This window comes from Phoenix dactylifera, chromosome 10, assembly GCF_051530095.1.
Source record: "Phoenix dactylifera cultivar Ajwa chromosome 10, Ajwa_hap1_PhDact_Kaust_v1.1, whole genome shotgun sequence".
Classification (NCBI taxonomy): Eukaryota; Viridiplantae; Streptophyta; class Magnoliopsida; order Arecales; family Arecaceae; genus Phoenix; species Phoenix dactylifera.
Window position 1 is genome coordinate 13,451,820 of NC_143199.1, and position 23,328 is coordinate 13,475,147.

The 23,328-nt window shown below is 42.2% G+C and overlaps 1 protein-coding gene across 4 annotated transcripts in view; it reads right to left on the bottom strand.

The window, feature by feature from the left end:
• Nucleotides 1–16,336, bottom strand: part of ARC6 (Chaperone DnaJ-domain superfamily protein) — a 51,844-nt gene extending 35,508 nt beyond the window's left edge. The window contains exons 1-6 of one of the 4 annotated variants that reach the window (XR_016396613.1): nt 15,739–16,336; nt 15,185–15,640; nt 13,954–14,214; nt 12,889–13,849; nt 11,987–12,129; nt 9,858–11,593 (exon numbers count right to left, since the gene is read on the bottom strand). Coding sequence is in view for 2 of the 4 variants with exons in the window: in XM_088705385.2 (XP_088561511.1) it covers nt 11,806–11,817; nt 11,987–12,129; nt 12,889–13,849; nt 13,954–14,214; nt 15,185–15,640; nt 15,739–16,074 (2,169 nt within the window). In the remaining 2 variants the exon portion in view is untranslated. The other 3 variants (XM_088705385.2, XR_015969265.2, XM_039117008.3) reach the window with 3 other exon arrangements.
• Between the last annotated feature and the right edge of the window lie 6,992 nt (nt 16,337–23,328).

The window sequence follows — 23,328 nt, forward strand, 5'->3', positions numbered from 1 at the left end:
ACGGAGCACTCCCACCGGCCTTAATTCCTTAGGGTCCAAACCTTCTGTAGGGTCCACTACTCATAGGCCCCCTCCTATTGCCCATGTCACAGGCCGAGACACTAATGGCAAGGGAATGCTTGGTGAGCCTCCCAAACCACATTCCAAAATTCGGTGTTACAAATGCCAAGGTTTTGGTCACGTTACCTCCCAATGTGCGAACAAATTTTTCGTTATTGCTCAGCAAGAGCAGGGAGGTGACATAGATGACTTAGAGGAGCAAATCTATGAACCAAACCTCGATGACATTCAGGACATTGAGGAAGAGTGTGATGACAAACCTGAAACCCTAGGATGCACCCACACTCCACCTAGCTCGCTTGCACAGTCAGATAACGAGTCTGACCAGTCTACCATGAGTGTAGTTGGATATGCCCTCGCACAACCCATCGAAATTGATATTAGAATTTCTGAGCCTGCATATGCATTTACACAACACATTCATAAGTTGTATCAGGAAATCCATAAGGGCATTCATGCATGTACTGCTCAGTATAAGATGCAAGCTGATTTCCGTGCTAAAGAATTTCAAACTTGGGGTTACGTAATGATCCATCTTAAGGAATTGCAGTCTCTTAGTATTGGACCATTCAGGGTGTTGCACAAGGATGGCACTGACGCCTATGCCATTGACTTTCCATTTGATTTCGGTCATAGCCTTACTATTAATATTAAAGATTTGGTTGCAATCCCTGATGACTCTTTTGCTGCACACTCTCCTGCGCCTGATGTTTATCCTATTATTGATTCCATGCCATCTTCGTTTCCTTTTACCCCCCATCGAGCACAAAAAGAGTATATTGATTCTATTTTAGCCGAGCAAATAGTTTTTACCAGTGATGGAGGCATCCAACATTTCCTGGTTCGTTGGCGAGGACGACCAAGGTCCGGCTACACTTGGATCCAGCGCGAGGAGATACCGCCGATTGACCCGGACTTGTTGGAGTACTACCGGGGCTTTACCGAGCCACTTTCGTCGAGGTCGACTTCTTTCCACCCGAGGAGAGTTGGTGCGGACACCAGTGCCAGGTCAGCCGGTCGCCACAAGATCCAGCCAACTCAGCGGGTTCTAGCCGATTCAGCCAGCCTGATTTTATTTTAGATTGATTTATTTTATGTTGATTGGGTTTATTTGCATATTGTCATTTGGGTTTATTTGCATATTGTCATTTTAGGAGCTTTTTGGAATTATTTTATTTGTAGGGGTTATTTGTTATTTTGTGACCCTATATATATGGGTCCATCCTGATGTTTAGGGTTTAATGAACTAATGAATGAAAAATTGGTCTTCTTCTTCCTCCTCCTCTTTTCCTCTTTCCCTTCTTCTTCCCCTCTTCCTCTCCTCTTTCTCTCTGTATTTCAATCTGTACTTCCGTCCTGCATCAATATTTATAGGATATGATACCCTAACCCTCATTCGGATGTTAAACCCGATACAGAATCATACTCGAAATAGAAAACGATAATAAGAAAACATACTAGAATTATTCTATTGCATATTGAAATCTCACTGAAATTTGATATTATCCCTAATGAAAAATTTATAAAAAAATTTGCCAAAAACTTCTGAATCCTATTCAATCGCACGCTCGCTCACTGGATGGAAATAAATCAAATATTTGCCTACTGCAGTCTTCACCATGAATCCACTAGCTCCTCTGATGCTTAGCATAGTCTCGTTGGTCATAGTACCCGTCGACTACATCATGCATTGCATCACTAATTCTACTATACATTTAATATTTTTATCCTCAATGAAACTAGTAAGGCATCCTAAGTCGTTTACATAACTTTCACTGAATAGCTTCTGGAAACAACTTTTTCATTTTCCTTTGATCTCGTCTTCCTTAAGTAAAATATTTTGATTTTCATCTTTGATGTATTAAACCTAAGTCTCTAGTTTTACTCTCTTAGTCTTGCAATCTTATAGATATTTTTCTCGCCACCATTAGTTTCTAACTTATGATAGTACATTCTGAATCTAGCTTCTTGTACTACCTTCTTAACTCCCTTCTTAGACATCTTATAGCTCTCATACGCTTCTCTATTCCTATAATTAGGTAGTCAAGTGCTACTGGATTTTTCTATACCACTACCAAGTTTGCATGCTAGATAGCCATTTTTACGTGGATTCTTCTGATATCTCTGTGCCACTTTTTTAATATTGTTAACTATCTCGTCCCATATTAATATTGTTAACTATCTCGTCCCATATGATATTGATTTCCCCATCTAGATCTTATTTTCTTCTTCAAATATTCTATATCTTTAAAAGTCATTTGTTTCTCTCCTCGCAAGTTCCACAACCTAGTCCTCGAGTTCTTATTCTCTTAGTCCTATTCCATTTCCTAATACACACATCCAAATCTATCAATCTATGATGGTTATTAAATCTCACTCGGTATAAACTTACAATCTTTAGATAAAACTTGATCAGACTTGTTAATGTCTTTCTCGTGAGAAAGAAATCTATTTGACTAGTATTTTACTTACTTTTAAAAGTTATCAAGTGAGAATCCTTCTTTTTAAAGCAAATGTTAGCTAATAATAGGTTATATGCCATCATGAACTCCAAAATGACATCTCCTTCCTCATTTCTATCTCCGAAACCATGGCCCCCATGCACCTTTCAAAATCTATATTATATTTTCCCACATGATCATTCAAATCTCCTTTGATAAATATTTCTTCCCTATAAGCAATCCCTTGAATTGATCCATCCAAATCCTCCCAAAAGTGTTGCTTTGTAGCATCATCCGATCCTACTTGAGGAGCACAAGCACTACTGATATTAATGGACTCGTCCCTAACACTAATTTTATCACTATTCTATCTCCTACTCTCTTAATATCTATAACCTCATCTTTTAAACTCTTATCTAGAATAGTCCTACTCCATTTATATTTCTATCTTGCCTGGTATACTAAAGTTTATAACCTATTTTACCAACTTCCTTAACTTCTCTTCCATACTCTTAGTCTCATGCATGCAAGCTATGTTAACTCTCCTCTAGACATTGTTCCATCAATTTTCTTATCAAGAACCCTATATTCCATATTATTAAATGTATCGTATTTTCATAGACCAACTTTTTTACCTACACCTGCCCATTAAAAAGTGCGAACCAAAGCCCATATCAGCCAATTTAGCCTTGTACCGGACAGGTACCACCCCTGACCGGTTCAGTACAGGCTTAAAAAATGGTTCCGGCCCCTTCGAGGCTGGAACCGAGCAGTTCCACCTTCGTACCGGTGCGAACAGGGCTGGTACCGGGCTCATCTTCTTCCTCTTCGGTGGAGGGGAGGCGGAGGTGGCACAGTGACCACAACGGCACGAGGGCCCTAAGCCCTCCTCCCTTTGGGACGGCGCTCGCACGGTCATCCCTTGCCGGCGATGAGGGAGAGGGGGTAGCTTCGAGAATGGTGAGGAGCAGCCTGTCGTTGGGGCTCCCGACGACGGCGCCTCCTTTGGCAACTGGGGAGGTGGCCCCACAGAAGAAGGCCCCGAACGGAGTGGACAGTTCGAAGGGATGAGCTGGGGTAGGGGAGGCGGTGATGTGGAAGGGCAAGGGAAGATGATGCGGTTCCACGCGGTCGCGTGCGGTTCCCAGCGCTAGGAACCGCCCCCGCACGGGGCAGCGAGCGCGAGCAGTGAACCACGCCAGCAGTCGGTTCCTCGCGCAAAAAATCGCGCCCAACTCACTCCTGCGCACGATTCCCCGCGCAGGGAACCATGCGCGCGGGCGCGGTTCCCCGAGGCAACCCGCGTGGGCCATTTAATGCCATAGAGATGTCATTTAACGCAGATGCGTGCGCACACGTACGCGCATTGTTTTCTTTGTCCGCTTCCGAACTTCGCTGCTCCGTTAGCCCAAAATGGTACCGATTCGGTTCGGTACCGTAACGGTACCGGTGCCCACCGGTACATCGGTACGATTGGTACGGCGAACCTTACTGAGAACCCTTGCCTACTTCTCCCCACATCTAAGGATCGATATGGTGAGTCGCTTCTGAGAAACACCCTAGTCAACTCTTGCACACTTTTCATTACACCCAGGGTCCAATGTAGTGTGTCAGCTTCTTTTATATAGATTCATGTCCATACGATGTGACTATAGTTTTATGTTAGCCATTAACCCACCCCAACCCTCGTACAAAACAAAAGGGGAGTTTCTTAAAAAATAATATTACTGAGAATATTTTATTTTGTATTCCCATGTTCCTTCTTAACATGGACTCTCTACAAGCCTATCCTTCTATTCCTTTACAACTGGTGGAACCTATAGAACCAGCATCTCATAACCTATCACGCTCCTTCCTGACCAGTTATCAAGCACTCTACCATGCTCAAGTAGTAACAACAAGAATAGTTTAGGCTAGAATCTATCCTTTGCCTGAGAAATAGAAGGAAAAAAAACAGAATATTACATCGACTAATCTTAAGAGCATTTGATAAATCATCTGATGTGATAGTTATCATTTACTCAAAAAAGTAAAATACAAATACTATGCATGTGCTTATCAAGCTTTAAATGGGCATGGTACTAAATAATAAGAAAAATAACATTATTTACTCGTGTTAGGTTCAGGAATATAAATTTGTGAATAATTACTTTTTGTAGTTATAAAATATATTATTTTGAACTGCTATAGAGATTTGATCTGTTTTCTAATTTATTATGTTAATTAGCATCCGTTGATATAAATAATAGCCCATGGTATTTCATGCTGAAATAATGTTCATAGGTGCTCAAAACACTATGCACTATTCAAATGCTATGAGATGTTGTTTCCTCATGTTGATCTCAGTCAAGTTGCTTGGTGCAATGGTAAAGACCTGGGTTAACATGTGAAATGGCACGTGTTGGAGTTATGCCCAGCCACTTTGTAAAGAAAAAGTAAAACAAAGCTTAGGCCTATCCCCAGTTCACCCCACTCAGGACCCTGGATTATCAGGGACATAACTGGGTAATGACCTTTTTAATCTCGGTCACATATACATATGTACATATATATATATATATATATATATATATATATATATATATATATATATATTATATGTGTGTGTACATATACATATGTACACATACATGCATTATATGCATACATACATATACATAGATTCGTACGTATATATGTATGTGTATATCTACGCACATGCATACTAGTATAAATATGTATATATTTGTGTCTATACTACACATCGAACATTAAATTCTTGATAAAGGATTTAAATTAAAGTCCATAGAACTGATTTTGATCTATGCCTCAAAAAATTAGTAGAAACCAAAAATTATATGTTCCGAAGATTTCTAACCCTATGAACCAAGTAAGTCAAGTAATGAAGAGTATTAATTGAGTTAGCATGCTAAAATACATAGTAGGCCACAAATTGAAAATCCACTAGATTAATGGACATTTTAAACCAGGGGTAGATTTGAATTTAATGGGTTTTGATGATCGGACCATAGCAAAACAAAGTATTAACTATGAAATCTGTCCATATGTGCACCCAATTGATACGCAGGTTAAAGGAGTACTGAAACATGTCTTTCGGTGTGTAGGCATTTTTTATGGTGTAGTTCATGCTCAATTGTTTGAATCTTCTGTTTGATGGTCACTCATTGGTTTTCAATGAAAGTTAGCTCTAAGTATCTTCCCTTCACCCAAGGGTTACACTCTTTAACAACCTGAGTATTTTCAAAGTCCCTTTCCACAACACAAATCTTTCTCTCTTATGTTCTTAAGTTGCAAAACTCAAAACCTGCAAACGAAGCTCCTTTCTTGTTCCACATGTTCATACCATCCTAATCAGAGATTGTGTTATCCTAGAACAGTGCAATTTTCGTCCATACTTTTCTGTCCTAATATCACTACCATATATCTATCTCAACCTTTTATTTATACCATGTCTATCCATATACATGGACCCACTTCACTACCCAATGTGCTGATCCATATGGCATTTGGCAATTAGACAACTAAATTAACAACTGAACAATCACCATTAACTCTCTAGTTCATCCACTCCAATTTCACCTTAACATTTATATGGAGGTCCATATTTCCATTATGCTACTTAACACATCCAAAGTAATGAAATGCGATTATAATAAGTTGTATCTTGGCCATCAATTCTAACTAAGACCCGTTTAAATTTGTCTTCCAACAAGAGTTGCAATTCTACATAATTCAGCTAAAATTGTACATCGTTGTCGAAAGCTTTTCTCCATTCTAATCAGCATTTAATTATATTCTTGTCTCATCAATTAACATTACACAATACAAATTCCTGAATTTTGTGTTGCATTCATGTCCAAAAAAGTGTCAGCAGGAGAGGTAAATACTAAACACCAATCCATGATACAAACCTCAGAAAAACATGGCCTCACTTTTCTAGCCACATCTACTTAAAGAACTCATTGTTACTGATGCAGGACAACTGTAGGAGGGAGAGGGAAGGGAAAAGAAGAGGAGGGGGAAGAAGAAGAGGAAGGGGAAGAAGAAGACAAGGAGGCTAACTTTCATTCATCATTCATCCAGCCCTAAACATTAGAGTGGACCCATATATATAGGGTCACAAAATAATAAATAGGCCCCTGCAAAAACAACAATCCGAAAAGACCCTAAAATGACAATATGCAAATAAACCCAATCAACATACCATAAACCCAACTAAAATAAATAAATCCAAAATAAAATCAAACTGGCCTGGACTCTGTGGCGACCATAGACTCGATGATGGCTAATCTGGCACTGGTGTCCGCACCAACTCTCCCCGGGTGGGAAGAAGTCGACCTCGACGAAAGCGGCTCGGTGAAGCTCCGGTAGAACTCCAACAAGTCTGGATCAATCAGTGGTAGCTCCTCGCGCATGATCCAAGTCGAATCGGACTTCGGTCATCCGCGCCAACGATCCAAGAAGCGCTGAATGCTCCTATCACCGAAAAAAATAGTCTGCTCGTCTAATATGGCATCAATGAGTTCTTTTTATGTTGGTGGAAGAGGCAAAGGAAGTGGGGATGGTATAGAACCAAGAATAGGTGAATCACCGAGCGCAAGAGATGGCTCAGCGAAAGGGTCATCAAGGATGGATGGACCCTTGAAAGTAACCAGATCTTCAATATTAATAGTAGAGCTGATACCAAAATCAGATGAAAGAATAATAACATAGGCAATCGTGCCAATCCAATGCAATACCCGAAAGGGTCCAGCACTACGAGCCTGCGGAAACCACTCAAGCTGAATACTCACCATAACATAATCTCCAGGTTGGAATATCTTATTCCACTTATGAAAATCAGCTTGTAGTTTATATTGAGCATTATGCACATGAATACGCTTACCAGTGTCTTGATGCAACTGATGCATGTGTTGTGCAAATGCAAGTGCAGACTCTGAAATGTGAATGTGCGGTGACATGGGTAGAAGATCGACAGGCTTTCTAGCTTTATAACCATATACTACCTCAAAGGGACTCATGCCTATAGACCTGTTGACTGAATTATGGGGATAAACTTTTTGGACAAATAGGGTGGGCATTAAAGATTTGTGGAACACTTCCCGCTCAAATTCAACAGGACGCAGGATGTGAGACCCCAGTCCTTGGATACTTCGCTTCTCTTGTTCTTGTCAGGTGGCTTAGGCGGTAAAGGATTGAGCTTAATCTTCGTACCCTCGAACACGAAAGAACAAAAATTGGACCGACCAAAAATAGTGACATTAAGGTCGAACAACCACGGTCTCCCCAATACTAGGTGACCCACATCCATCGGAATCACGTCACACCAGATATTATCTTTATAAGAAAAAATTTGAATTGGTACGAGACACTGCTCTTTGATATGGATAGAAGACGTGTCAACCCAGGAGACCTTGTAAGGTTGGATCGAGGGACTGGAGTCAAACCTAAACGAAAAATAATGTTTGAAGATATTGCATTAATAACTCCCGCTATCAATGATAACCTTACAGTCCTTATCTCTGCACTTGATATAAGTATGGAAGATCGAAGTTCGCCTCCAATCATCATGTTCTGTAGGTTGGGCGAGAGCACATCTTTCTATATTCATAGCGGACTGATCGGATGCAGTCACAACTGGTGAAGGCGTGGTGCGGATGTCATCTAAATTTGGCTCATAGATTTATTCTTCCAATTCGCCGGTATTACCCTCTTGTTCTTGTGCCTCAATGACAAGAGATGTAGTCGCACATTGTGAGGCAACATGTCCAAAACCCTGGCACTTAAAACATTGAATTCTAGAACTAGACTTGGGTGCTTCACCAAGAATGCCCTTGCCCTTAGTGTCCCGACTAAGGGTAGGGGTGGTAGAAACTGGTCTAGAAGGCATGGATCCAAGCGAAGGTCGGATCCGGAAAGGAGAGCACTGGCAGATGGCCCTTGAGGGTCAAAACAACGAGCAAATGTAGACCTGGTTACCTGCTCATAATTCTAGACAAATGTGTAGGCCTGATCGAGGGTGGATACTTCTCGAAGGATGAGTTCCTTCCTAAGCTCATCATTAAGACCTCGTCTAAACCGACTCAGGACCATTCGTTCGTTTTCTTCCACATTACATCGCATCATAAATTCATCAAACTGGACGATGTAATCTGTAGCAGACCGATTATCTTGTCGCAAATTATTCCATCGGTCGAGGAGGTCATCCTAGTAGCTCAAGGGTAGGTATTTTTCCTTAAGTTTCTCTTTCATCTCTACCCAATCAGTAATTGCATATTGATGTCTCCTAGTTAGTAGATGTTCGGTGCTTTGCCAAAAAAGTTTAGCTCGACCGATGAGCTTCATTCTGGCGAACCGAACTTTTCTCTCTTCAGATAAATTGTACCACTCAAAGAAGTGGTCCATTTCATGTAACCAATCTGAGAAGACTTTCGGGTCTAGACGACCGTCAAAAGTGGGGGCTTCAACCCTAATGCCTCTCATTACATCTTCATTAGGGTCACGAGGTTCTCTAGGCTCTACGTTATGTCGGTAACCTCTATCAATATTAGGGAAGGGACCAGGTCCTCTAGGACGAAGGTAGGCATGATGGTGATCTGGAATAGACCTATTATCAAAATTGCCCGGCCGAACAGAGCCTTGTTGTTCTAGGATTTGTTCTAGGGTGTCGTCCCTTTCAAGACCCGGTAAATGGGAGGCACTAGCTTTCTTGGATTTAATAACCCTCTGAAGTAAAGCCTCAATTGAATCAAGTCGGGCATTAACCTGGGTGGACATTGTGGTTAGGTCATGAATTTGGGCATTGTTGGCTTGGACTTGAGCATTAGTGTTTTGGACTTGAGCATTAGTGTCTTGGATAGCTTTTAATAGAGCTTCGATTTTGGAATCCATGTCTAATTGGGACTCAGAATGAGATGCGACACGACCACTACGTAGATGCATAAAATGAATAAAGATATGTATGATCCTACCAACTATAGAGGTTCCTAAGTAGACCTGATGCATGAGAGTAATTTGAAATTGCAAAGTCTATGCTCAATATAAACTAAAACTACTCCCTAGCAAATAATTATTTCAAAGTGAAAATTAAGATGAGACGCAGGCCAACAAATAGCTGCAATCAAGTAGTACTAAGTTCTCGTGTTTTGCAAGGTGTCATGGAGCCACGTAGGTCTCCCAACAAAGGTTTAGCTCTACAATTAATAATAAAGAGAGCTACTATTAGGGTTTATGTGTGTTTTGTGGGATGTGTGAAGCGTGCGTTTTAGAATTTCCGGGGTAAACCACCAAGCACAAAAAGTAACTATTAAATGCCAAATTTAAATAAGCAAACTAAATTTTCGGGGAAGGACAAACCTGGCCCGATAGAGGGCGACGAACAAAGTGCAGCAAACAGCTCGTCAACTGGCACGAAGTACAGGAAGGGGAGGGAGCTGCGTAGGCCTGCTGAGCCGTCGCCTAAAGGAAGAAGGAAGAGGCAGGCTGCAGTGGAGTTGCAGGCCTGTTGGCTTAGGCCCGTGAAGAAGAAGTCAAGGCAGGCTGAAGTGGCAGTGCAGGCCGTTAGTCTTGGCCCGTGAAAACGAAATCGGGGTGGCAGTGGGCCTGATTGAGGAGTCAGGCCTGTGAGAAAGAAAGAGGGAGGGAAGGGCGCCCGGAGGTGGGGTTTCGGTGTGATCGGAGGAGATGACGGATGGGAGGGGGGAATGCGGCGCTGGGGAATGTAGAAGCGGCGACAGAGGTGGCGGATGGGCGGGGTGCGGCGAAGATTTGGGGTAATGGTGCCACGGGCCGGTGCGGAGGGGCGGTGGGCTCGTGGAGGGAGAAGGTGGAGCGGCGAGCTTCGGCGGCGTGGAACGGCGGAGCTTTGCGGTGGAAAAAACTCGGACCGGCGGTTGCGAGGGCGGCAAGACGAAGGCGGCGCTGCGGTGGAGCGGCGACGGCGGTCGCAGCAAGGACGGGCGGCGCTAGGGACGGCCGCGGTGGAAAAAAAAGTAAGCAGCGGAAGGGAAGGAGAATGGTGGAGCTCGGCGGCAAGGCAGCGAGGCGGGCGGCGACGGCGGACGAAGGCAGTGGCGAGGGTGCTCACGGTGAGGAAGATGAACAGGTACCTGTTTTTTTTCTTTTTTTTTCTTTTTTTTCCTTTTTTTCCTTTTTTTTCTTTTTCTTTTTCCTTTTCTTTTCTTTTTTTTGGCCTTTTTTGGCACGCACTTGTGGTCACGTGCGCGCTTGCACGTGTGACTCACGTGCAAATGAGCACACGCAGTTCACGTGCGGCTCCTCTCTTTTTTTTCGTGAAGCGGAGCCGGGTTACCGGGTTTTGGATCTTACCCATTAATGCAGTCCGTCTTCAACCTCCGACGGGTTCGTTGGGATACGCCAGATTTTGCGGCTTCGGCTGCGGGGAAGGGCGCGGCGGACTCGGGTGGGGAACGGCGCTCCGGGGCGGAGGGCGGCGGTCACGGCTGCGGGTCCGTGTCCTGCGGCAGTGGATGGAGGCTGGTCAGACCTAGGACTCAGGGGCGGCGGCTTCCATGGAGATGCGGCGATCTGCGGTGGCGAACTGGCGGTGCTGCGAGGTGGGGGAGGCAGCGGCGACAACTGATGGCGGCGGTAGGCTCAGGTGCGACGACGGGCGGGGAGGGTCCGGCGTAGGGGTTGTTCCCCTTTTGTTCTTTTGTGTGGAAGCCGAGAAAGAAGAAAGGGGCGACAGAAGGGTGTTTTTCTTTCTTTTTCTTTTTTTTTAATTTTTGCACTGCTTTTCCTTGATGCTTCTTGATCCATCGGACGGCTACGAGATGGATTTCTGGAAGAAGGAACTCACGGCCAGCATGGCACGGGAGAGAGAGGTTTCTTTCCCGGGAAGAGAGTTGTTCAGGACTAGGCTTTGGCAACAGAGGCAAAGTCGGGCTGCTCTGATACCAAAGTTGATGCAGGACAACTGCAGGAGGGAGAGGGAAGAGAAAAGAAGAGGGGGAAGAAGAAGAGGAGGGGGAAGCAGAAGACAAGGAGGCTAACTTTCATTCATCATTCATCCAACCCTAAACATTAGGGTGGACCCATATATATAGGGTCACAAAATAATAAATAGGCCCCTGCAAAGAAAACAATCCAAAAAAATCCTAAAATGACAATATGCAAATAAACCCAATCAACATAACATAAACCCAACTAAAGTAAATAAATCCAAAATAAAATCAAACTGGCCGAACTGGCTGGACTCTGTGGCGACCGTAGACTCGATGATGGCTAATTTGGCACTGGTGTCCGCACCAGTTACAAATCAAACAGAATCAATCTCAATACATTAACAAAACACCTGTTTAAATTTTTCAAGTTAAAAACGTGAGAAATTGGCTAGAAGGCTGCAGGTTTGGGAAAATTTCATTTATTCTGGAAAAACTAAATAAGTGAAAAGTTCATCATATTACTTGTCAGTTCCAAAAACACAATCAATGATAGCAGTAATAAAAGTTCGAGCACCTCACCTCTGGCAGTTTCGTGAGACAATGATCTTGTCCCAAAGCTTGGGATTTCACATTTTGCCACTTGCGAACTAGAGTTTCTGCAAGCCTCGAGTCCATCTTAGGTGCTTGCTCTCCCCAGTTCTCAACCGTAGGGACATCTGAACCTAGAAAATTAAAAATAAGAAGGCCCTGCCTAAGAAAATTTGAAGAAATAATGTGAAAAATATAAAAGAATGCTATGAAGAAGCATAGGTACTTCTAATTCACCAAAAATACTACTTCAAGTACGAACCATGGTTTTAAAATCCTATCCTAAGTGGGAATATCGAAATAACATCTAAAGTCCTTTAATAATTCAATAAACAAGAAGAAAAGGACAAACTAAAATAAGTAAATAGAGTGCTTTTGCATCATCTTATGGTTCCTTGCTCTCACTAGCAAAATGTCCTTTTCATTTGACTATTTTTATCCTTCAAAGATTGGATGCTCAAAACCAGGTCACAGAGGAACTTAATTTCATGCACAATACTTTAGATGGTTACAAAAATAACAAAATATTCTCCTTCAAAATAAGGATAAGAAACCTTTTTTGAACCTTTCAGCTAACCGCAGCTTTCTTTGAATTTCTTAACAATTAGGAGAAACAGCATTAGTGAAAAAAAAAAAGAAATGCTAAATAAAAGGGAGTAGCAGGTGCATACAAGGTTAGATCTATAATGTGCCTCATGATAAAACAAAGTTATGGATAGACTGACCTAACTACCAGGGAAATATTATTTGGTGCATGTAGACAATGTTGTTTTGCCTTGTGAATGCAGTTCAGACACACTTTCACTTTAAGATCAGAAACTAGAAGCCAACAATTTTCCTTTACTTTCAGCTTTATAGTTGCAAAGTAAAAGTGTTGGAGTCTTACAGATTACCTAAATTGACAACATTAGCAGCCATTGCTGAACCTGTCTCTTTCTTAGTAACAGGCAACACATTTTTTCCAGGTAAATACTTGAGCCCTGCTAGAGTTATTAGTCCAACCACAACGCCAGCACACACAACCTTGACACTAGCATTTCTTATATCATACATTAAATCTTGCTCATCTAACCCCTCAGAATTAAGATTTCCAGAAGCCTCAGCCTCAAAACCTGAATTAACTTGATCAACTTTTACCACAGACTCCTTAGTTTGTATCTCAGTAATAGAATCATGTGAATCATTGACCTCCTCTTTGCTCGATCTTTCTACTTTGTTGACCAGTGGAAACACTTTCTGCAATGCCTGAAGTGCGCTTGACTTAACGTTACCAAGTGCAGCTGTAGCCTCAGCCCCAATTTTTGCTATGGCAGCTGCTGCAGCTAAAGGTGAACTGCCACCACCTTCAATCCTTTCCAGATATCTAAGGACTGTGGGGTCATCGTAGTAATCTCCAAGCTTGAAGTGTATATCTTGAGTATCTCTAAATCTGGGAAAGACCACTTCCATTAGCCAAGCCTCTAACAGTTTGCAAAGCCCGGGAAGAAGATCATTATCCTTGTCAATGTTAGAATTATCCACAATGAATTCTACAATTGTTGGATTTCTGAATGGCGAGGTCTCGCTATCCATGCCTAACCATGTGCGGCATGCATCAAGATCTCCCAAAAGCAGTGAACAAAGCCCTCTGTCAAGTGCAAAGTCTATCTCATGGTCAGCCTTTGTAGCGTACTCAGATATAGAACCTAATAGAGCAGCCTTTGTCTGCTGAAGTTGTAGAAAAAGATCGTCTGCTTTCTTGATAAGGTGAGGTTCCTTGCCCACAAAGGCCTGGGCAACCAAAGCAAGTGCCACACCATAGACTTCGAAGCTCTCTGGCAGTATATTACTTGGAGTTGCATAAAATAATTCTACCTTTACATCATAGAAACAAAAGACCAGGAAACCTCATAAAGAGGTACTCATATGACGTCAATAACAATAGAAATATAGACTTTTACAAGAACTGTCACACATACCTGCTCGGCTGCAGTCATGCGTAGAAATGATTCATTCATGAAGTCTTCACGAGTAAATCCTCCCCCAATCACAGCAGCACCTCCCCTACCAACAGTCCATAATATGTTGCGCACACCATGAAGACCTTCCTCCCGTTTTATTTGGTGCTTGTCATCAAGGGGCAATGCCAGAAGCTCCAGAACACAACGAGGGGTAATTTCTTCCAATGTTTCATCAATCTGTGCCTGCAGGTCTGATGCAAGGTTGCTTGCTCCTTCCTCCTGTTTTACATGAGATTCTCATTCAGTTATTTCATATCAGGAAGCATAATGCTAGACTTAAAATATGTATAAACTTGATTTCTTTCTCTCTCTCACTCTCTCTCTCTTGGGGCATTATGTGTTTGCAGCATTTAAACTATTTTGCTTTTTCTTTTTCTTAGTTTTCCCCTTTCCATTGCGAAGAAAGAAATAGATGAAAGATGCAAGATTACCTATTTCCTCATGTGTTAAAGTGGAATGCTTTAATAATGTATAACAGCTTTTGCTCCTTATTCAAATGAACATGATGCATTTAATATTCAAATAAATAGAGAAGCAAGAGAAAAAAATATATATTACGATAGAAACAAGTATGTTCCAATAAATGAGATTCAAATTTTTGTATCAGTACCTTTATGTGTTTTGCCTTGTCACATAATTTGCAATCAATGACTTTGCAGATTATATTCTCTTGGTAAGTTAGTTGTGTAAATCCACATCCTGATTTTCATTCATGCCATTAAAAGAAGAGACAACCAGACTTCCAGTTCCTCCAAAGAATGAATATAAAAAGCAACTTTAATGAAGGAAGAAGAGGGATGTGTTTCAGCACTGCAGTGAAGTCCTCAGTTGAAAACTGTCAGGAGACCAACGACAATGCAGTGGCATTTGGAAGCTTCATTTGCAACACTACGGAAACCATGTAAGGGAAGCACTTGTTCTTTAAATTAGGCAGGGTTGCAGGGTGATTCCCTAAAGAACCAATCTGTAACATCTTAAAGACCACATATTTCTCAACATTTGAACTCCTGAGGGTCCTATTTATACTAGTGAACTAACACAATATGCATTGCGTTCTGAAAAACATTCTGGATTTAACTTTTATAATGATAACAGATAGAGAAACTACAGTAATGTTTGTGTTCAAACAATCACCGATGAGGAGCACGATATGTCGAGAGCTCATGAAAAAGATGCAAATTTTCTTTACCTGCAGAAGCTTCAAGGCCCTCTCGAGGACCTCGCAACACCCGATGAAATCCGGCGGTCTCAGAGCCATGGCGTCCCTAGAGAGGTCTACATACGCCAGCGCCATGGCCAGCACCACGTCCTGCTTGAAAGACTTGGACAGCCGCTCGAGCAGAAGGCTTGTACCCACTCGAAGGACAACCTCCGTCTCCCCGGCCTCCTGCAGCACGCACAGCGCGCCAGGGACCTTGTCCCAGGGGACGTGGGTGGTGAGCGTGGAGTCAGGATCGTCGGCAAGGCCAAGGTTGTAGTCGCCACGGGAGGTGGTGTTGGAGAGGGTGTCGCAGGCAGCCTGGAGGATCTGGCGACGGGCGATGCGGGCCTCCGTGCTGAAGCCATACTGGGGGGGCTTGGAAACCCTAGCCTCGAACGCTCGCCGGATGCCGTCGCCGAGGAAGTGGGTCTCGGCCCCGAGCACCTGAAACAACCCACAGAATAATGGATTAGAATCAGGGGTTGGATTGATGTGGCGAGGGGTTGGATTGACGTGGCGAGAGCGAGAAGGAAGTTTGAGACCTTATAGAAGTCGAGGGGGAGGGGGACGGTGCGGTCGGCGGCGGCGGGGGGAAGAAGGGAGAGGACGGCGGGGTTGGGAGAGGAGGGTCGCGAGGGCTCCGTGGCGGTGGGGAGGAAGTGGAAGTCGCCGAGGAGGCGGTCAGCCCATTTGCTGGCGCGGCACGCGGCGGTGTTAGCGGGCTTCTTGTTGGGTTCGGGGAGAGGCAAGAAAGGCTTGGACAGTCTCTGCGAGGCGGAGGAGAAGGAGGAGGAGGAGGAGTGAGGGGGTTTGGAGAAGAATGGGGGTGGGCAACAGAGGCAGGAGAAGCCGACGTAGTTGAGGGTGAGGGCGTCCATTGGGAAGAGGAGGAGGAGGATGAGGGTGGTCAGAGTTCAGGAGCCTCGGATGCCCAGCGGCGTTGCAGACTGCTCGGATCCCTACTTCGATTATCTCAGCTCTCCAAGCATAAAATTTGCGTACCCAAACCAAGCCCTGGGAGATTTTTTGGAGGGCCAAAAACGCCATAAAACATAGGGTTTGCTTCCACTAAAACCAAACCTAGTTGCACCAGGATGGGATCAAATCTGCAACCAAAAAAAATGATCAACAGATCGATTTGAAACTTTTTAGTTCTTAACTCAGAAAGAGTTTCAAAAAAAAAATTAAAAAAAAAATTAAAAAATAAGAGCATAATTTTTTTTATATATGGGGGAACCCATCATATAGTATATACAGAGAAAAAAATGACGATCAACGCATTTAAGACCGTAAGATTCGCAGCTAAGCACTTTCCTTATTTGCTGATTGGGATTGTTACAATATTTCTTAAGGTCTTAAATTGATTTCCCAAAGATTTGACCGATCATTGATTCTGCATGACACATTATCGTTTGTGTTGCTGGAAATTGGATCCGAGGGTGACCGCGGACCGAGGAGGAGGAGCTCCGGCTGGTGGTGCGGCGGTGGACGACTGTCTCCGACAGACCTGCAAAAAGCCTGTGGCCGGGAGTTCCAGCGTAGGCCCTCCGATGCTTAAGTCAGAGGAGAATTTTTTATGAAGAGAAATATAATGGAAAGAGTTTAGCCGAAGGAGAGGAAGGAAAAGTCCCCTCGCCTAGAGCTTCCCTCCCTTTTTATAGGAGGGGATGTAGCAGTTACCTGTGATCGAGCGTGATTGTGCGAATCAATGAATTACCGTAAATGGCCCGAGATTTCGGGCTAGCTAGTGGTCCGTTGAGATCACATGCATTCAAATGTTGACAGTCGTTGAGGCGAATGTTGTCCAATTCTTATTTACCTAAAAATACGCTAAATAGATCGTTATTAAAACCGACAAACAAAGTTTAATTTAATTATACTCTTACCTTTTCTACTCGAAGAATAGTGGTCGTAAGAGGTCAATCCACAAGAAGGCGGTTGGAGTTGCATAAAAATTAAAACGTTCACTCAAATTAAAAATTGATTTTTGAATAACAAAAGAAAAACATTACGTCGGGGATGTTGAATGATTCTCTAGTCTACCAGAGAATGTTTTCTATTTGAAAATAAACAAAGGAAAGAAAGAAAACTTTCCAATTAAAACCTGATGCAGAGTAGGGGTCGATTTCTAAAGATAGAATATAAATTAAAATCGTCAATCGAACAGCAAAGATTAATTCCAGGGTTATCTTAAAACTAAGAATTCTAGAATGCATACAATAAATTAAATTAAAACTTAGACATGGATTGCATAAAAGAAAAATTAATAGATTGTATAAAAAGTAGAAATTAAACTGAACCTAGAACATGGATTGCATGAAAGAAAATTGATTGATTTCATAAAAAGAAATGATTACAAAAAGTAAAAAAAATGAAGATGAAGCCTAATGCTTCTTTCTTCTGCAAATAAAAATAAAATAAAAATAAGAAAATTGCATTTTCTCTCCCTTTCTCTCCCACGGTGGAACTTCAACATAAAATACTATTTTTTTTCTTTCTTCTTTCCAAGAACAGAGCATCCCCTGTTCTTGGTTCTTTTTATTTTGAACCAGCCGAGAACTCCCCACCTCCCCTGTTCTTTGGCCCCAACCGAGCTCCACCCTCTCCCCCCTCTTGAACCAGCCGACCACCTCCCCTTTTGCCGATGACTCCCTCTCCTTTTATAGATCAACCCTTGGAAGGAGGGGGAGGATTCGTGCGTGCTTGGATGCTTGATCAAGGCAGGGGCGGACTCGGAGGCTCGACTGCAGCGTGATCCGTGGAGCTCGGACGCGGAGGAGGCTGGATCGTCCGGTGACTGCGAGGAAGAATCGCTGGATCAAGGGCTCCTTGTAGCTGCTGGGATCACGCACGGAAGAGGTAACGAACGCGATGCAGGCGGAAGAAGAGGTGGAGGAGTTTCGGAATGGCTGGATGAAGGAGAATAATTCGGATTGGATCTAGGAACGGGATGCTTCACGGCTGGCCGCGGGATCACTGGGAGGAGCCGGGAGCATGAAGAGGGCAGACGCGATCAACGGGGCTTCACGAGCGGCTGGGTCGCGGATGGAATCCGGAAGGATGGGCACGATGCTTGAATCACGCTTGCAGTCGGACGGGCGTGAGATCCTTTCTTCTTTCCTGTTTCCGCACGAGATGAAGCTGGAGATCTTTGAAATGGGCGGCCGGACGCGATGCTTGGATCACGCTTGAGGGGCGCTGATTCGGGAAGGGGGCTGATTACGAACGCGGTGGAGGCTGGGATAACGGGAGATTGCATGCGCCGGTGATGCTGAAATGGAGGAGGAAATGCTGCTGTGAACGCATTGGGAGGCTTGAAATCGGGCGTGGAAGGCTTTGGACGCTGATATCATAGGAAGGATTTGGCTACGGCTGGAACGCGGGATGAGCTCCATCACGTGAAGATGCTGGCTTGACTTGAGCTCAGACATGTGTTTGCTCGAAACGGCCAGAAGGAACGGAGACGAGCTGGACATGGGGACTGCATGGCTTCGGTTGGGACCTTCATCGCGTGAAGGTTGGAATGGGCTGATACGTTGAGGCATGGCATGCTGGGATGAGCCGAGCTCAAGCCCAATGTTATTGGGTCTCTTGGATTACTTACACTCAAACACAAATACAACGTTAATTAGTTAATTTTATCATTAATGATTAGCTATAACACTAATTAAGATGAAATGATAATTGCACTTTTGTGCTCTCATCACACCTCCCAACTAGCTTATTGTTAGTCTCTAGCAATTTAGTGCGAAAATGATAAAATGAGGGCACAAAAGATGTAGTCTAACCTATAACTTTTTATTGAAGCTAAGTACATAAAACTAAGATATGTACCCACTTTCGTAGAGTATCACGATTGCACTTAGCACGTGCAACAAGCCATTAAACCCCTAGGTTACCATAGTGGATGAGTGTTGTCTCATGAGGGTTTGCAGTGAAGTTACCCACAAACTTCATCAGTCAGGAATTTTCAATTTTTAACTCGAAATTTGAACAAGTATTACTGTATAAAACTAGAGTTGCAAGGACAATAGAGACTTGTTGCTATCATATTTAAGCAGACTCTAACTCAAGTTTCATTACATCCCATCTATCTGCTAACAAGTTAAGAGTGTAGTGAGGTGCAAGATAGTATCATATAAATGAGTGGCTTTCACTTACTTTCAACATGATCACTCCAATTTTCAACTTTTTAAAGTTAACTGGTAATGAACACCCTAGATTTATTTATTTATTTATTTATTTATTTATTTATTTATTTTTATTTTTTTAATCAGATTGAATGCTAAGAAGAATGATTTGTGCAATATCTAGCCTTATTAAGCTTTCTAGCTAACCCATGTAGCGAGTGTTAGGCCGATGACTTCCGATCCAGATGGCTCAGGGCACTAGGTGTAAAGACACCCTAACAGGCTTAATAACTCAAGTCAACTAGACTCCAAGGCCAAATTAGTCACTCAGAGTTTAATCTCAGCCATCCTCCCTTTTTACGCGAACACTCGCTGCTTGCTAAGCAAGAGGCCCGGTTACTCAGTGAGAAGACTTAAAATAAACTCATTATTTTATTTTATTTTATCTTTCTTCTTTTTTTTTCTTTTTTTTTTGGTGTTCATTACACACATAACTTTAAATTATCCAGAAGATTAGAAGTATTCACATTAGTTGCAAGTTTACATACCCCACTATTCATGTACTTACGTGTAAGTGCTAAACATCTTCTATCATGTTAGCAGGAGACAGGTGAAACGAAAACTCAAGCTAGAACCGCTATTATATTCCTTAACTCAAAGCTATTGTCAAAGCAATTTCTAGTTTGTATAGCCAAAAAGATTAGAATTTGAGTTAAAAATTTGAAATCCCACTTTTTTTTCTTTTTTCTTTTTTTTTGGCATAAAAATCAAAAATATTCTCACCCCCATACCTAAATTCAGCATTGTCCTCAATGTTGAGAAAATTAAAACAGTAATAGGGCAGAGGAGACATTACCTGATTTTAGATATGGCTGAATAACTTGAAGATTGGGGAAAATACCCCCAAACCTGCGTGTTAGTAACTTATTAATAATAATTTTAATCTTTACATGTTGGATTGCCTCCCAAGAGCGCTAAGTTTTATATCTTCAGCCAGACAATTTTAATTCATTCATGATAGATAGGGTCGGTCAGAAGTGTCTCCTCAACTTCTGGACTCAGATACTCAAGGTATGGTTTTAAACGATGTCCATTGATTTGAAAAGACCTACCATCCTTGGTATTGCATATTACTACTGCACCATGCGGATGCACTTTCTCTACCGTGTATGGGCCAGTCCAGCAAGATTTAAGTTTTTCAGGGAATAGATATAATCGAGAATCATATAGAAGGACTTTTTGTCCTTGGTGAAATTCCTTACGATTGATCATTTTATCATGCATAATCTTCATGCGATCTTTGTACTTCTTGGCACACTCGTAAGCATCGTTTCTAATTTCTTCAAGCTCATCGAGTTGAAACTTCCTATGTTCTCCCGCTTTGTCAAGATCAAAATTTAAATTTTTAATCGTCCAATAGGCCTTGTGCTCTAACTCGACAGGTAAATGGCAAGCCTTGCCATAGACAGTTCTATATGGAGACATTCCAATTGGTGTTTTGTAAGCCATCCGATATGCCCATAGTGCATCTGTTAGCTTAAGAGACCAATCGTTCCGAGATGTATTAATAGTTTTTTCAAGGATGGTCTTGATTTTTTGATTGGAAATTTCGACTTGTCCACTTGTTTGTGGATGATATAGTGTACTGACCTTGTGATTAATGTTGTACTTTCTCATAAGGGCTTTAAAAATTTTATTACAAAAATGTTTTCCCCCATCACTAATGATAGCACGAGGGGTGCCAAAACGAGCAAAGATATATTCTTTAAGGAACTTGATCACCACTTTGTGATCATTGGTCTTACACGCGATAGCCTCAATCTATTTTGATACATAGTCAACTGCCACAAGAATGTACTGATGCCCAAACGACATAGGAAAAGGATCCATAAAATCAATACCCCAAACATCGAAGATTTGTATAATTAAGATAGGATTCAGGGGCATCTCATTCTTTCTCGAAAGTTTTTCTTATTGTTCACATCGATCACAAAATTTACAATAGTCATGCGCATCTTGAAAAAATGTGGACCAATAAAATCAGCACTGCAAAACTTTTGCAGCAGTTTTCTTCCCACTAAAATGACCACCACAAGCATAGTCATAACAAAAGAAAAGGACATTCCTTTGATCGTGTTCAGGGATGCATCGTCTGATGATTTGATCAGGACAGTATTTGAACAAGCATAGTTCATCCCAAAAATACCATTTTACACGAGCTAGGAAGCGGAATTTCTCTTGCTTGGTCCATGAACTGGGCATTCGTTCAGTAACTAGATAGTTGACTACATCAGCATACCATGAAACATTGGTATGGGAAATCATCATTAATTGTTCATCAAGGAAGGTCTCGGACACAGGCATGGATTCTTTAGATGATTCAACAATTAATCTGGACAAGTGGTCAGCTACAACATTTTCAGATCCCTTTTTATCTCGTATTTCAAGATCAAATTTCTGGAGCAATAGGATCCAACGAATGAGTTTTGCCTTGGCATCCTTCTTTGTGAGAAGGTACTTAAGGGTGGCATGATCAGAGTAAATAAGGACCTTGGATCCTATTAGATAGGGACGAAATTTGTCAAGAGCAAAGACAACAGCCAACAACTCTTTTTCAGTGGTAGAATAGTTGAGTTGGGCGTCATTCAGAGTTCTGCTCGCATAATGAATCACATGGGGAAGCTTCCCCACTCGCTGACCTAGGACGGCACCTGTTGCATAATCAGATGCATCACACATGATTTCAAATGGCAGATTCCAATCAGGGGACCTTATAATGGGTGCTGAGGTTAGTTCAGACTTCAGTCTTTCGAAAGCAGTTATAGAAATTGGCAAAAAATTAAAAATAGCATCTTTCGCCAATAGATCGCATAAGGGTTTCGACAATTTACTGAAATTCTTGATAAAGTGGCGGTAAAAATCCGTATGCCCTAAAAAGGATCTGACTTCTCTAACAGTTTTGGAAGGTGGTAACTTAGCAATTAATTCTACTTTGGCTTTATCCACCTCAATTTTTCTTTGTGACACAATATGTCCCAATACAATACCTGATTGAACCATAAAATGACATTTTTTCCAGTTGAGAACTAAATTTTTCTCTTTACATCGTTCTACAACAAGGGTTAAGTGATGCAGACATTCATTAAAATTAGATCCGAATACAGAAAAGTCATCCATAAAAACTTCTAAAAATTTCTCCACCATGTCGGAGAAAATGCTCATCATACACCGTTGGAATGTAGCCGGTGCATTGCATAACCCAAAAGGCATGCGACGATAAGCAAAAGTGCCATAAGGATAGGAGAATGTGGTTTTCTCTGGATCCTCACGTGCAATTGGAACTTGGTTATATCCAGAATAACCATCAAGGAAACATTAATGAGAGTGGCCAGCTGGACGTTCTAACATTTGGTCAATGAAGGGTAGTGGGAAGTGGTATTTCCTAGTCATGGCGTTCAGCTTTCTGTAGTCGATGCATACTCGCCATCCAATTTGGATTCGAGTTGGGACTAACTCATTGTGGTCATTCTTAATTACAGTGATTCCAGATTTCTTTGGTACGACTTGAACTGGGCTCACCCATTGGCTATCAGAAATAGGATATATAATCCCTACATCTAAGAGTTTAATGATTTCAGCTCGAACCACATCCTTCATAACTGGGTTAAGTCGCCTTTGTGGTTCTCTAGAGATTTTTGCATCCTCTTCTAGATGAATTTTATGTTTGACCACAGAAGGGCTAATCCCCTTGATATCAGCTATAGACCAGCCGATCGCTTCTTGATTTTTCTGAAGGATATTTAACAACTTCTCTTCCTGTTCTTTAGTTAAATTTGATGCAATAATAACAGGTAAGGTGTTATTGTCCCCGAGAAATGCATATTTTAAGTTTTCAGGCAGATCTTTAAGTTCAAGCTGGGGAGGTTTGACACTTGAAGGTACTAGCTGGGATTCAGGTATAGGTAATGATTCAAATTTAGTAGCCCATCTGCTAGTATCCAT